At 38.1% G+C, this 15672-nt stretch overlaps 1 protein-coding gene across 7 annotated transcripts in view; it reads left to right on the forward strand.

The window, feature by feature from the left end:
- LOC139765547 (anoctamin-1-like) overlaps positions 1–15672 on the forward strand; it is a 98065-nt gene that overhangs the window by 43955 nt on the left and 38438 nt on the right. For all 7 annotated transcript variants that reach the window (XM_071693081.1, XM_071693083.1, XM_071693084.1 and 4 more), the window contains 8 exons: positions 4450–4610; positions 6079–6244; positions 7548–7780; positions 8742–8902; positions 10782–11014; positions 12636–12800; positions 13447–13650; positions 14023–14260. In XM_071693081.1, the coding sequence (XP_071549182.1) occupies positions 4450–4610; positions 6079–6244; positions 7548–7780; positions 8742–8902; positions 10782–11014; positions 12636–12800; positions 13447–13650; positions 14023–14260 (1561 nt within the window). The remainder of the gene's footprint in view (positions 1–4449; positions 4611–6078; positions 6245–7547; positions 7781–8741; positions 8903–10781; positions 11015–12635; positions 12801–13446; positions 13651–14022; positions 14261–15672) is intronic.

Here is a 15672-nt window from a genome sequence, read left to right on the forward strand (position 1 = left end):
AAAATTATTTTAGTGAAGATTTAAGCTTTCTAACATAGTAGTGTAAGGCTTTGCTAACATCTTCCCGAAATCTGTACAGTATTTCCTCTTCAGCTTCATTTCTCTTCTTGATAAAAGGCACAAATGTTATTTCTTTGCTTAATCTACTGGTGCTATTGGGTGCTGCCTCATTGTCTTGGTGGGTTTATGTGCAACATTATTATCTGGTTATATGCTCACCACATAGTCACTCTGATTAGATGCACAGTGGCACCATTAATTTGAGTCTTAAGTAATTGCACCCATAGCTGTATATAGGTATATATCTTTAGGTGCTGCCTTTGAATATTGCAGAATTTTTGTGAACAGTGTGAAATATGATTTTTTTTGTATATTTTACAGTATAGAATAAGTTTTAATTTGATTTGAGTACAATTTTCCCAAAATTATTGGCATGTAGAAATATCATCTTAAGTGAAATTTTGATGTTAGAAACTGTTCATAAAATTTACTCTTTGTTATCCCTTTAAATTGTCCCTCTCTTTAAGTAAGTTGCTGTATCTCATGGGGTACCTTAATCAAAGATTTTCCCTATTAAGTGTAATAACTTGGAAGTTGTGAGTTTATTGCAGACAACTAGAGAACAGGTTTAAAGCATTGATAACACCAGTAATGATAGGAGAATTTGCAGAGTTGTAGGCTTTAGGGAAGAAAGTTGAAAGTTGCTTAAGGAAAGGAAATCAAAGATAGCATATACTATGAAGGTAGTTATGATTAGCAAAGGTATGAATATTTCTCAGAATTATAATGTTAGGTGATTATCAGGGTTTCAGTTTAAAATTGAAAAGGCTAGCAGTTTGCTGAAGCTAGGAGAATAATGTAGATATGTGGAGACTGCCTCTTACAGCATAGTTTGGTTGGATTGGTACACAGCACATTGACATGTGCTCTTCAAACAAACATAGGTTTGTAACATAGTTATTTATGTCTTGTAGACTGCAATTATACTGGCTTTCTGAAGGATGAGATGGGTGTGAGAGAGTAAATAGAATAAGTAGTGTGGAAATTACAGGAGGAAGATGCATTAGGACTTGGGTAATCTATAGATAACGAAATGTCAAGCTAGCAGGGAAAGACAGAGTGAATGAATGAGGAGAGATGGATGTGCTGGAAATGAGATGTTTGAGGACAATGTGTGGTGTGAGGTGGTTTGATCGAGTGAGTAACGTAAGGGTAAGAGAGATGTGTGGAAATAAAAAGAGCGTGGTTGAGAGAGCAGAAGAGGGTGTTTTGAAGTGGTTTGGGCACATGGAGAGAATGAGTGAGGAAAGATTGACCAAGAGGATATATGTGTCGGAGGTGGAGGGAACGAGGAGAAGAGGGAGACCAAATTGGAGGTGGAAAGATGGAGTGAAAAAGATTTTGTGTGATCGGGGCCTGAACATGCAGGAGGGTGAAAGGAGGGCAAGGAATAGAGTGAATTGGGGTGATGTGGTATACCGGGGTTGACGTGCTGTCAGTGGATTGAATCGGGGCATGTGAGGCGTCTGGGGTAAACCATGGAAAGCTGTGTAGGTATGTATATTTGCGTGTGTGGACGTATGTATATACATGTGTATGGGGGGGGGGGTTGGGCCATTTCTTTCGTCTGTTTCCTTGCGCTACCTCGCAAACGCGGGAGACAGCGACAAAGTATAATAAAAAAAATATAAAATATATATATATATATATATGGATTTGTATGTAGCATTTATGGATCTGGAGAAGGCATATGATAGAGTTGATAGAGATGCTCTGTGGAAGGTATTAAGAATATATGGTGTGGGAGGCAAGTTGTTAGAAGCAGTGAAAAGTTTTTATCGAGGATGTAAGGCATGTGTACGTGTAGGAAGAGAGGAAAGTGATTGGTTCTCAGTGAATGTAGGTTTGCGGCAGGGGTGTGTGATGTCTCCATGGTTGTTTAATTTGTTTATGGATGGGGTTGTAAAGGAGGTAAATGCAAGAGTCCTGGAAAGAGGGGCAAGTATGAAGTCTGTTGGGGATGAGAGAGCTTGGGAAGTGAGTCAATTGTTGTTCGCTGATGATACAGCGCTGGTGGCTGATTCATGTGAGAAACTGCAGAAGCTGGTGACTGAGTTTGGTAAAGTGTGTGGAAGAAGAAAGTTGAGAGTAAATGTGAATAAGAGCAAGGTTATTAGGTACAGTAGGGGTGAGGGTCAAGTCAATTGGGAGGTGAGTTTGAATGGAGAAAAACTGGAGGAAGTGAAGTGTTTTAGATATCTGGGAGTGGATCTGTCAGCGGATGGAACCATGGAAGCGGAAGTGGATCATAGGGTGGGGGAGGGGGCGAAAATTTTGGGAGCCTTGAAAAATGTGTGGAAGTCGAGAACAGTATCTCGGAAAGCAAAAATGGGTATGTTTGAGGGAATAGTGGTTCCAACAATGCTGTATGGTTGCGAGGCGTGGGCTATGGATAGAGATGTGCGCAGGAGGATGGATGTGCTGGAAATGAGATGTTTGAGGACAATGTGTGGTGTGAGGTGGTTTGATCGAGTAAGTAACGTAAAGGTAAGAGAGATGTGTGGAAATAAAAAGAGCGTGGTTGAGAGAGCAGAAGAGGGTGTTTTGAAATGGTTTGGGCACATGGAGAGAATGAGCGAGGAGAGATTGACCAAGAGGATATATGTGTCGGAGGTGGAGGGAACGAGGAGAAGAGGGAGACCAAATTGGAGGTGGAAAGATGGAGTGAAAAAGATTTTGTGTGATCGGGGCCTGAACATGCAGGAGGGTGAAAGGAGGGCAAGAAATAGAGTGAATTGGAGTCATGTGGTATACAGGGGTTGACGTGCTGTCAGTGGATTGAAGCAAGGCATGTGAAGCGTCTGGGGTAAACCATGGAAAGCTGTGTAGGTATGTATATTTGCGTGTGTGGACGTGTGTATGTACATGTGTATGGGGGGGGGGGGGGTTGGGCCATTTCTTTCGTCTGTTTCCTTGCGCTACCTCGCAAACGCGGGAGACAGCGACAAAGTATAAAAAAAAAAAAAAAAAAAAAAAAAAATTATTTATTTATTTTGCTTTGTTGCTGTCTCCCGTGTTAGCGAGGTAGCGCAGGGAAACAGATGAAAGAATGGCCCAACCCACCCACATACACATGTATATACATACACGTCCACACACGCAAATATACATACCTATACAACTCAATGTATACATACATATACACACACAGACATATACACATATACACATGTACATAATTCATAGTCTGCCTTTATTCATTCCCATCGCCACCTCGCCACACATGAAATAACAACCCCTTCCCCCCTCATGTGAGCGAGGTAGCGCTAGGAAAAGACAACAAAGGCCCCATTCGTTCACACTCAGTCTCTAGCTGTCATGTAATAATGCACCAAAACCACAGCTCCATTTCCACATCCAGGCCCCACATAACTTTCCATGGTTTACCCATGACAGCCCATGTATGGATGTGAGTAGATATGGCCTTTCTTCACCTGTTTCCTGGCACCACCTCGCTGACGTATGGGTCAGGGATCAGGTGTGGGGGGGGAAGAGAAAAATGTGTTATGTTTTTCTTCATGCATTTGTGGTGTTTCCTGTTAGAAAGATCGGGTTCAGGAATGGATGACAGTAAGAAAGTATGAATATGTACATGTGTATTTATGTATGTATGTATGTATATGTATGTGTATATGCATATACGTACTTATATGTGTATAGGAGCGAATGTTTCTTTTTTTGTGTATTTCCTGGCACTACCTTGCTAACATGGGAAATGATGATCAAGAATGAAAAGAATAATGTATCAAGTGAGGTGGGGATAGGTACAATGAGCAATTGATGCAAAGATGGAAAAACAGAGTGAGGAAAATTGTGTGAGCAAATAGTGTAATTTTTGGTTGAACTTTTAGATATATGCGAGAACATTGTTATATAGAAAATCTACATACATCATCAGATTGAGCATAGATAGAAATTTTACTGAAAAACAAAACAAACATTAATTTTGGAGGGAAATACATAGTCTTGACCTGTCCTCTAGTATCTGAAAGTTAGTGAAGTGAAGGAGAGCTGCAAAGTTTCACAGACCTCTTATACAGTAATAGACTTAACATAACATTAAAAGTAGTGCTTAAGTCATTAGTGTTTTATTGATTACAGGTAGCTGATGCAGTATATTATTTTTCATGCCTCCCCCTAATAGAAAAGATAACATTTCAGTGAAGTGATCATTTTGCATGCTAATTTTAACTTAGTAAAGGAAATTGAATAACAAGATCAGAATTTGATTTTATTGTAATTTGTTCCATTTTAAATAATATTGATTCTCACAAGATTAATTGCTCATCCATGCTCACAGAGTTTATTAAAAAGCAATCATGCTTTCCCACATAGAATTAGGATTAGCTAGTAATCATAAATGGGTACTAAATGATCTTCTGTCTGCAGTTTCCTGGATTGCCTGCACTAGAATTTACACCCCCTGCAGTGTTCCAAGATATGACAGATTGTGTCAGCAGAATATTCAACTTTGTGAGGATAGACCAAAATGTTTTTCCTCCTAAGAATAGACGATTTACAGCTGTGTACTCAAGAGACAAAGATTACTTGTGAGTACATTGTAATATTTGATTGCATTTGGTCTTCCTCCCCCTTCGTCTAGGTAATAAAATTTTAATTGACATTTGTTGGAGGCTGTTCTGCTGTGTAATATGTAAGACTAACCTAAATTTGATGCAATAAGAATGAAAACTTTATTTGCATTCATGGTAGATATATGCTTATATAAGTGTCTTGCATGTGTATTCCATTTAAGAAAACTCTGCTTCCCCAAACTAGTAGACAACTCTCCATAAAAAAATAAATATCTTGATATATGATGCTGTTTAGTCAGCAGAAATATTGTCAGTTTAATGAAGAATTTGGTTCCTGCCCAGAACAGTTAAGCTCAGTAACATGATTAATAGTGTATTGTGTTACTTCCATTTACAGTGGAACCTGATTGTATGTAGAGCACAACTGGCTCTCGACACCAAACCCTGCTGCACATGAATAGCATAGTTTGTGGAGAAATTATTCGCTGCTGCTAATAGCAGTGCATTATGACAGCAATTTATCACTGGGGTGTTACCAGATTTCATCTGCATGTGAGTGAAATATCCCCACTTGATGAGGCATTATCATGTAGAGTACGGTCTCATCAAAGAACTCATTTCAAAGGAGTCATCATTTCCCTTCTACTCAAAGTAGCACAGCCTGGGGCAGCAGGAGCCTCTGGAGTGGAAGTGCTGGGTTACACCAGAATCCTTTCATAGTGAAGGGTCCTGGGGCAATTATGAATTAAATAATTAAAATTAATTTATCAACTGTAGGCTAACTGCTGTCTTAATGACTAAACCTGTACCAGCAAAAAGTTTTAGACATTTTTGTTCCCCACTTGCCTTGCATCTCCTTAAGATGTTTCTCTCCATGCTTTTAGCCATAAGCATTGGGAATTCACAGCAAACCATGAAAATTGGTAGGTGTATGGTAACAACATAATTTTTCTGCCTAAGGGCAGATGCTTTTGGTCATAAGTGTGCTTAACCCTCTTGTGTTGATCTTCCTGATTGCATGTGATTTCAGTATGCATGCACCATATCTTTGAAGTAACAATCTAGTGTGCCAGCTGGTTGTAATATGCCCTGGAATTAACTTGATTAGCATTCAGATTATGGTGATAATGCTAAAGGGCATGAGGTTACTGACAGACAGAATTTAGAAATATTGGTTGAGATTGGAAGTCATTGTTGATGCATTTGAAGAACTTAGCTATGAGGATAGGGTAGGACTAAAGGAAAGAGAGGTTAAGAGGAAGAGATACGGGATACTGAAGGTAAAGGGTAAGATCACAGTGAGGCTTTTGTGACTGGGATGGATCATTATGAAGAAATATAAAGACATGTGAATAAACTGTAAGGTGCAGAGAAGGTTCAGCTTGTGATACCCTGCTGCTGAGTGGCAGAATGTAGACAAAGTTTATGTAGGTAGTACGTATGAAATTGTTATATTCTTATCTTGTTTTCTTCTTATCCATAGATTTCATATTACTGAGGAATTTTTCACACCGGCTGTCCGTGCTCGTATTGTAGATTTCATATTGAGAAGAAAGAAATATAAGGACTCTGATTCTGATGACTTTGCTTTTGGCATTGAAAAGTTACTTAATGAAGGCACCTATGTTGCTGCTTATCCTATTCATGAGGTAAGTCAATAGGTTTCATCTTCATTGGAATGCTGAAAGGTTCGACAGAAATTACATTTTATTTCAAAATCTGTTGGAATAATGTAAGAGTAAATGTTTTAGTTAAAACATTTCAGGAAAATGTTTGTAGAATGAGTGAATATTAAGAAATATATGGTTATGTTGAGATAAAGGTAATCCAGAAAATTAAGACTGAAAGAGATGAACTTCCAGGAAATATATTTGCATTGCATAATTTTTGTTCACTCAAAAATTGTTCTTAAATCTGGACTGTGGTATGTTAATAGAATTCATTGCAGTAATTTCAGTCGAGTCCCTCATTCTCCTTTTGTTACAGTAGCTTCTTTAGCATAAATGAAAATACGTGCCATAGTTCGCTGTTGTGTTAAGGTTTGATCAAAATCAGGAATACACTGGTTAGTTTTCAAGGGTTTCTCTCAAACCTCATGGTTTGAATTGCTATGGAAGATGCAATTCAGACTTAGCCAAGGGTTTTTATACTTTATAGTTTAAACAATTTTGACTTTTTAGTTAAAGCATCTTAGATAACTACCTCTGTATGTTGTCAAGGGAAAACTATTAATACCTTTAAATTGTGGTAAGACAAATAATTTAATTGGTATCACTAAATAAGCCTGTTCAAGAGGGACTCTATGATATGCATGTATTTCACATAAATTTTGTTTTCACATTGAGCCTTATTTCCAGATTATAATTATATGTCTGCCAGTGTTTAGATCAAGATGTGTTTTCCATTTGCACTTATGAAATGTACATGTCAGTATACCAGTTCCATACTACATGGCGTTTCTCCATAGAATTTTCAAATTTTCATGATGGTTGATTTGTCAGAGGGAGGGATTGGTGGAAGGGGAGTATCCTTTTGCTTTACTGTCCTTTCTGTATACTGATACAAAGATTAGGAAGTTAGTATTTTGTCACTGGTGCATAGATTAAGAATTTAGATACTGTTATAATCCTTCACCAGATAACCTTGTCATAAACCATTAAATTTTGTACTCCCATGTACTTTAGGCTTCATTTTTGTGTCCATATCTCTCATCCTTACCCTCTGCTTACTCCGTCAGTAAATCCTGAAATATTTCTCACTTTTTGTGGGGTGGGGGTGGGGTTTAGATATTCTGGTAAGAGAATGGTGAGTAGGAATGAAAGAAAAGAGGTAACTGCATTTCTTATGTGAAGGCAATGTTGCACACATAATTAAGTTTAAGAAGTAAGCTGACTTTAAAGTAGTTCTCAAGGTAGCTCAGTTTTTGTTGATTTTTATTTTTTTTTCTTATAGGGAGACCTGCATGAAGGAGACAATGAACGAGCTCTACTATTCAACCAATGGGCAGCTGTGAGGAACTTTTACAAATACCAACCATTAGACTATGTAAAAGATTACTTTGGTGTTAAGATTGGTTTATACTTTGCCTGGCTGGGCTTCTACACCTATATGCTGATCCCAGCATCATTTGTCGGACTTCTCTGCTTCTTATATGCTGTTTCATCAATAAATAGTCATTCTCCCAGGTGAAAGAACTGCATCAATTTTATAGTAATCTCTTTAGGTGAATTACCTTAGTTGAAGAAATTACTTTGACAGTTATTAGCATTGTTTAGAAACATAGGTAAATAATTCAAGTGAAATGATGTATTGTCTGAATGGTCCAAATGCTTCCCAGTATTTCCAGAAACTTAAGAATTTCTTTTGTCTTCTATTTGCTCTCTCCCTAATCTCTTGAAGAGAGTTGATACTGTCTTCATCATCAATCTGTTTCAAAGACTTAAAGGTTGTGAACAGTTCACCCCTCCCTCTTCTCTCTTCCAAGATGGGCAAATCTAAGTCTCAGTAAATGAACTCTCTTGATTTTGGTGCCATCTTTGTTGCTATCCTCTGGACCTTTTCACTTAGCTCTTTGTGCTTCTCAGATGCTCATAAACTCTGCCTATATGCCTGTAGAAGAGAAATGGTTTTTCAATCAGTAAAACATCAATTTTTAGTTGCTCATGACATACTGACAGTGTACCGCATACTTCTGAAAGTATTTGATCGAAGGTTTTTCATAAAATTTTGAGTGAACAAGACTTCTTAATCCATTAAGGTGGTGGACATAGAAAGGTAAACCTGAGTGAAAGGGACCAATTAATTTATAATATTTTGGATAACTGAGTAGTTGTATTACCTATATGTACTGTGTATGAATAGAAACTATTATTGCAAATATGTGACTTGAAAAGACTCCTACAAAGCGATAACCTTTATCCTATCATGGTATCCCTTTGTTATTGATTCTTGCCTTCCATGCATGTAATCAGATTCTTGGTACATTTTTTTACCATTTTACAATTTAACTACCTCATCATGATTCTTATTTTGAAAATCAAAAATTAAATTAATCTTTGAAGAAAAATTTCTTTATTTTGTAATGGATATGTGATTTGGCAATATGATACAAACTGATGGAAGATTAATGATTTCCCTTTTTTTCAGTAATGATATCTGCAACAAACACTTGAACATCACTATGTGTCCATTGTGTGATCATTTCTGTGATTACTGGAACCTTGAGGAAACATGTTTTCATGCCAAATTCACATATTTAGTGGATAACCCAGCTACCATCTTTTTCACTGCTTTTATGTCTCTTTGGGGTAAGCTCTGATGAATTTTGTTTTTAAAAGATACTGTTTAGGCTACCTTGAATATGTTGGGAAAAGCATTTAGGATTTAAGTAGATTTGTTTATGTTTGTATGTATTAGTGATTTTGTGTAATATGGAATGATTTGTAGGAACCTTATCATATAGGCAATAATGAATGGATCATCTTTACTCACTTAAAAAAAGTAAACCATTGGACAGATGGAGATAATATTGTCACATCAGAAATACATTTAGGGAAAGTAATGGTGATCAAAATGTTCCAGATTTTGGCATGCAGCATCTTGCTAAGAATGTTATTTGTGGACATGCATAACATTTGCAGAAAGAAAGTTTTCACTAGGTTTGATACGTAAGTGAACGAGGGATGTAAGGTCAGTAGATAGTCGACAGAATGAGGGGTGCTGAAGTTCAAAATAGACAAGAAATATTCAAAGAGGTTGATAGAAGTAGATTTGCTTGTCTAGTTTATGGTGACTGAGTTTGGTAAAGTGTGTGAAAGAAGAAAGTTAAGAGTAAATGTGAATAAGAGCAAGGTTATTAGGTACAGTAGGGTTGAGGGTCAAGTCAATTGGGAGGTAAGTTTGAATGGAGAAAAACTGGAGGAAGTAAAGTGTTTTAGATATCTGGGAGTGGATCTGGCAGCGGATGGAACCATGGAAGCGGAAGTGGATCATAGGGTGGGGGAGGGGGCGAAAATCCTGGGAGCCTTGAAGAATGTGTGGAAGTCGAGAACATTATCTCGGAAAGCAAAAATGGGTATGTTTGAAGGAATAGTGGTTCCAACAATGTTGTATGGTTGCGAGGCGTGGGCTATGGATAGAGTTGTGCGCAGGAGGATGGATGTGCTGGAAATGAGATGTTTGAGGACAATGTGTGGTGTGAGGTGGTTTGATCGAGTAAGTAACGTAAGGGTAAGAGAGATGTGTGGAAATAAAAAGAGCATGGTTGAGAGAGCAGAAGAGGGTGTTTTGAAATGGTTTGGGCACATGGAGAGAATGAGTGAGGAAAGATTAACCAAGAGGATATATGTGTCGGAGGTGGAGGGAACGAGAAGTGGGAGACCAAATTGGAGGTGGAAAGATGGAGTGAAAAAGATTTTGAGTGATTGGGGCCTGAACATGCAGGAGGGTGAAAGGAGGGCAAGGAATAGAGTGAATTGGATCGATGTGGTATACCGGGGTTGTCGTGCTGTCAGTGGATTGAATTAGGGTATGTGAAGCGTCTGGGGTAAACCATGGAAAGCTGTGTAGGTATGTATATTTGCTTATGTGGACGTATGTATATACATGTGTATGGGGGTGGGTTGGGCCATTTCTTTCGTCTGTTTCCTTGCGCTACCTCGCAAACGCGGGAGACAGCGGCAAAAAAAAAAAAAAGAATTATTATTTGCCTTTGTATTGAGGAAAGAATGTAGCCTTCTGTAATGAATACTGATGAACTGGAGCAGGAACTAATTGTTAAAGAGTGATTAAAATGATTCAAAGTAGATATTTTGAATAATACATGGTATTTGAGATATGAAGAGAATAAGAGTCATTAGATTTAAAGTTGAATAGGAATGATCAGAGAAATTCTTGAAGTTAAAATCAGTATGTAAAGATTTTTGATGAATAAAAAAAATTGGATATGAATATATTAATCAAGACAGTGATATTGATACAGAGAAGGTAAGATAGATTTAGTAAGGAGCAGGAATCATTTCAGGATTAGGGAATATTTATTTGGAGGAAAGGAGACATGCCATGAGTGATATGTCTAGAGAATATCATGCAAGAACTAAATTGCTGAATAACAGGCTACATTTTGATTTATATTGATTATTAAACTTTTAAGAGGCATTTGAAACATGCAAGTTTTTCAAATTTCAGCTGCTCTGTTTCTAGAGATGTGGAAACGATATTCTGCAGAGATCACCCATCGCTGGGACCTAACTGGTTTTGATATTCAAGAAGAGCATCCACGACCTCAGTATCTTGCCCGTCTGTCTCACATCAAAAAGAAAACAGTGAACATTGTTACAAAGACTTTAGAACCAAGGCCTCCATTTTGGAGAATGAGACTTCCTGGATTGATGATCAGTTTATCTTCTGTGTTTTTACTGGTGACTGTTGCTTGGTATTTCTTAAACTTGACATTATGATATTATTAATTTAGAACTTAGAATACCTATCCAGTACTCAGTTAGGTCAAATATTGCAAAGAAAACCTTCCAAGTAACCAAGAATAGTAAGTCCACCATTGCTTTTGCCTAATTGTTGGTTGGGAGCATTTAATTGGTGATGTAAACAAAACCCCAGTCCCTCTTCTATGCCTCCTTTTGTCTTATTTGTTTACTGTATTGGTTATCCTACTCTCATATGGTAATTCACATGCCAAAATCATCAAAATGCTTCAGTCTTCACTAAGAATGATACTGAACTCTGTTGTAACATTGATTCAGCTGTCTGTATTTCAAATTTATCCACTTCTTTCTCCAGTTATCATAATGGTCTTGGGAAATCTTCCATACTGGTTGCATTGTACGTGTCTCACTTTTGTTGCCAACCCATCGTGCTAACTTTTACTTCACTTTAGACCTAATTGTGCCATCTAACAAGCAAAAAATCCATACTTAAAGGATCTGATCCACTCATAGTATTTTAGACCTGGCACCTTTATGATTACACCAATTTCAGAAAGTTGCCAGGGGCTGTGGACCAGTACTTTCTCACTCCATTTACCCTCTTTTTCCTGTTGCATGATATCACTTGACCATTAATGTCTTTCTGATGTAGCTGTATTGTATTCATTAGGTGCTTTTTGTTGGTGAATTAATGTAGTATATATTAAGAATAGAATGGGAGTGGATCTGGCAGCAGATGGAACCATGGAAGCGGAAGTGGATCATAGGGTGGGGGAGGGGGCGAAAATTCTGGGGGCCTTGAAGAATGTGTGGAAGTCGAGAACATTATCTCGGAGAGCAAAAATGGGTATGTTTGACGGAATAGTGGTTCCAACAATGTTGTATGGTTGCGAGGCGTGGGCTATGGATAGAGTTGTGCGCAGGAGGATGGATGTGCTGGAAATGAGATGTTTGAGGACAATGTGTGGTGTGAGGTGGTTTGATCGAGTGAGTAACGTAAGGGTAAGAGAGATGTGTGGAAATAAAAAGAGCGTGGTTGAGAGAGCAGAAGAGGGTGTTTTGAAGTGGTTTGGGCACATGGAGAGGATGAGTGAGGAAAGATTGACCAAGAGGATATATGTGTCGGAGGTGGAGGGAGCAAGGAGAAGAGGGAGACCAAATTGGAGGTGGAAAGATGGAGTGAAAAAGATTTTGTGTGATTGGGGCCTGAACATGCAGGAGGGTGAAAGGAGGGCAAGGAATAGAGTGAATTGGAGCGATGTGGTATACCGGGGTTGACGTGCTGTCAGTGGATTGAATCAAGGCATGTGAAGCGTCTGGGGTAAACCATGGAAAGCTGTGTAGGTATGTATATTTGCGTGTGTGGACGTATGTATATACATGTGTATGGGGGGGGGGGTTGGGCCATTTCTTTCGCCTGTTTCCTTGCGCTACCTCGCAAACGCGGGAGACAGCGACAAAGTATAAAAAAAAAAAAAAAATTAAGAATAGATAAGAGACAGAGTAACTAACTCTATAAGAATTGTCCTGTGCATTATGTATGGAAAAATCTTATGTGAAGACATTCAGAATCATGTTAGATATGTTGTTTATTCCTCAGGTAACAATGGCCCTCGTAGCAGTCATGGGAGTAATCCTTTACCGTATGTCTGTGTTAGCAGCTTTGAGTATTCATGGAGAATCTGTCATAACTTCGTATGCCATCATATTTACTTCCACAACAGCAGCCTTCATTAACTTGATATGTATCATGATCTTCAATCAGGTCAGTAAAGAAGCCTTTTTCTGTTACTTATATCATTACTTTACATACATTTGGAAACTTTTTATTTTCAAGTCTCCTTTAATGCATTTAGACATAAATTGTGTTCAGACTACATGATTTGAATCATTTTGTGCATGCCCTATTCTCCATTAACTTCAGTAGCCCATTTGGGTATTGAATTGTAATATTTCAAACTTGGAGCTCTTAAGAGTGCATCACCAGGGTTGCTGTAGTGACCACAAGTTGCATAACACGTTAGTCATGGTGACCACACCTTGTGCTGTTTCTCTAACTTCCTGCATGAATATGTCCACCCTGCCACAACATGGGACAGACCACATGATAGGTTGACCTTGTTATCTTTTTATTGTTTCAAAATTGTTCAGACGTATTGAAGTCATCTGTTAGAAAGGTCCTGTTTCATTTTGCCCTTACCTTTCCTTTTCTTCCATATAGTTCACATATTTTTCATCCAAATGTTCTTTCGATATTTGTTAACAAGTCTATCAGTGCTTTGAATCCTAAATCCTCCATCTTAGTATAGTAGAGCAGTGTCATATGTAGCAGAATCCTTGATGTTTAGTTAAGTTCACCACATGTTTATGTCATGTTTATGTGATGTACTGTATTTGCTTTATACTTATAGATTTACGCACGTGTTGCTGAAAAACTAACAGAGCTGGAATTGCAGCGAACCCAAACAGAATTTGACGACTCACTGACTCTCAAGATTTACATGCTACAATTCATCAATTACTACTCATCAATATTCTATATAGCATTTTTCAAAGGCAAGATGGTAGGATATCCAGGGGACTACAACAGAGTATTTGGTTCGCGTCAAGAGGAGGTTTGTGATATTTCTAATTGCATTTTTCTTTCACTTGCATCATGAATGCTTCTATTAAATATGCTTATATTTCCTGAATATTCCATTACATGTCTTTCTGCTACCTTCATAGATGGAAAAGAATTATCTTTGATTTTAGAAATATTGTGAAGATTTTGTGAATTATCATAATCTACTGAGTGAATTTAAGCACCAGTAATCAGCAAAAGCTTTTTACCAAGAAACTGACAAACACAAAGGTTATACATTCTTATTATAGGTAAAGTAAGAAATTTGGGATATTGGAGAGCTAAATTAAAAACTGAAAATGTAAAACTAAAGTAAAAATCCTGAGAACTGAATCAGTTACTAAAATCAACCTTCCATTAACAGTGCTCACCTGGTGGTTGCTTGCTGGAATTGTCAGTGCAGTTGGCAATCATCATGGTAGGCAAGCAGGCCATGAATACTTGCATGGAAATGATCTTCCCCTTGCTCTGGAAGTGGTTCAACATGCTTACTGTCCCAGAGAACCAGCGCGAGGCCCACAGTCGTTGGCCACGCTGGGCTAAGGATTTCCGCTTAGTCAACTTTGATCCGAGAGGACTTTTCCCTGAATACTTAGAGATGGGTAAGTTGATAAGCTAGTCTCAAGTCTATATCCTTTTTTCCTGCTATGCTGAAAGGTGACTTTTTGTATTATGTGTATGATGCAACAGGCTTTATTATTCCGTATTTATAATGAGCAAAAGATGTATTAATAGATATTTGTCGTTAACAAATAGATATTATGTACCTGTTTGAATTAAGAGACTGAGGTGGTGAAAACCATGTGTAAGATGAATGGCAAAGCAGCAGGAATGGATAGGATTCCAGTTGAGTATCTTAAGAGTGGGAATGACAGTGTTCTTGATTAGGTACTCAGGATTTTTATTTTATGTATGTTCCATGATGAGGTGCTTGAGGACTGACAGAATATATGTATAGTATTATATAAAAACAGAAGGGGGGACAAAAATGATTGTTCAATTCACGGAGGTAAAAGTCTGTTGAGTGTGCTTGGTAAGGTATCTGGGAGAGCAGTGATTGAGAGTGTGGTGGCATATACAGAATTAGAGGATGTGTGGACCAGGTGTTTGCTCTGAAATATTTGTGTGAGAAGTATTTAGAGACAGGGGGGATTTGTGGCATTTATGGATCTGGAGAAAGTAGATGACAGTGTTGACAGAGATGCCTTGCAGAAGGGATTATGAACATAAGGTGTGGGAGGAAAGCTTCGAAATGGAGTGGAGTTCTTAGCAGTTGAGTTAAGCATGTATATGTTTAGGAAGGAAGGGAGGTGAGTTGCCTCAAGGTGACGATGGGTCTGCATCAAGGATGTGATGTCACCATGGCTGTTTAATCTGTTCAAGCACAGAGTCGTAAAGGTGGTAAATGTAAAATATTAGAGCAAGGAGTGAGTCTGCAGTATGCTGGGGTTTTGAGGGGTCTGGGAGGTGAGTAATTTGCTGTTTGCAGCAATATATCCATGGTGAGAGACTCAAGAGAACCATCTGATGGCTGGTCTTGAGTTTGAGAGAGCATGTGAAAGATGGAAGTTGAGAGCAAATGTAATCAAAATGTAGGTAAAGAGGTGAAGCAGAGGGTAACATGACAGTGGATAGAATTCTGGGAGCTGAAGGGAGTCTTAGTGTGGAGGAGAGAGCTAAAGTCCTTGTTGTATTAAGTGTTCAAAAGGTAGATGTTTTTAATGGTATTGATTAAGTTTTGGTGTGAGTCAGCCCTGAATGAAAAGAACAGAAGATGCATGTTGGAAATTTGAAATGCTTGAGGACAGTGTGGTATATGAGATGGATTGATTGTGTAAGGAATGATATTGTAAGAGTGAAATTTGGTAGTAAGCACAAACTGATTGAGAGAGTTGACCAGGATGCACTATTATGGCTTGGACATATAGAGAGGGTGAGCAAACAAAGTCTGACAAAGAGGATATGTCAAAAGTTGCAGGAGCATGGAGTGGGAGAATAAGATGGAAGAATAGAT

The sequence above is a fragment of the Panulirus ornatus genome, chromosome 55 (assembly GCF_036320965.1).
Source record: "Panulirus ornatus isolate Po-2019 chromosome 55, ASM3632096v1, whole genome shotgun sequence".
Taxonomy (NCBI): Eukaryota; Metazoa; Arthropoda; class Malacostraca; order Decapoda; family Palinuridae; genus Panulirus; species Panulirus ornatus.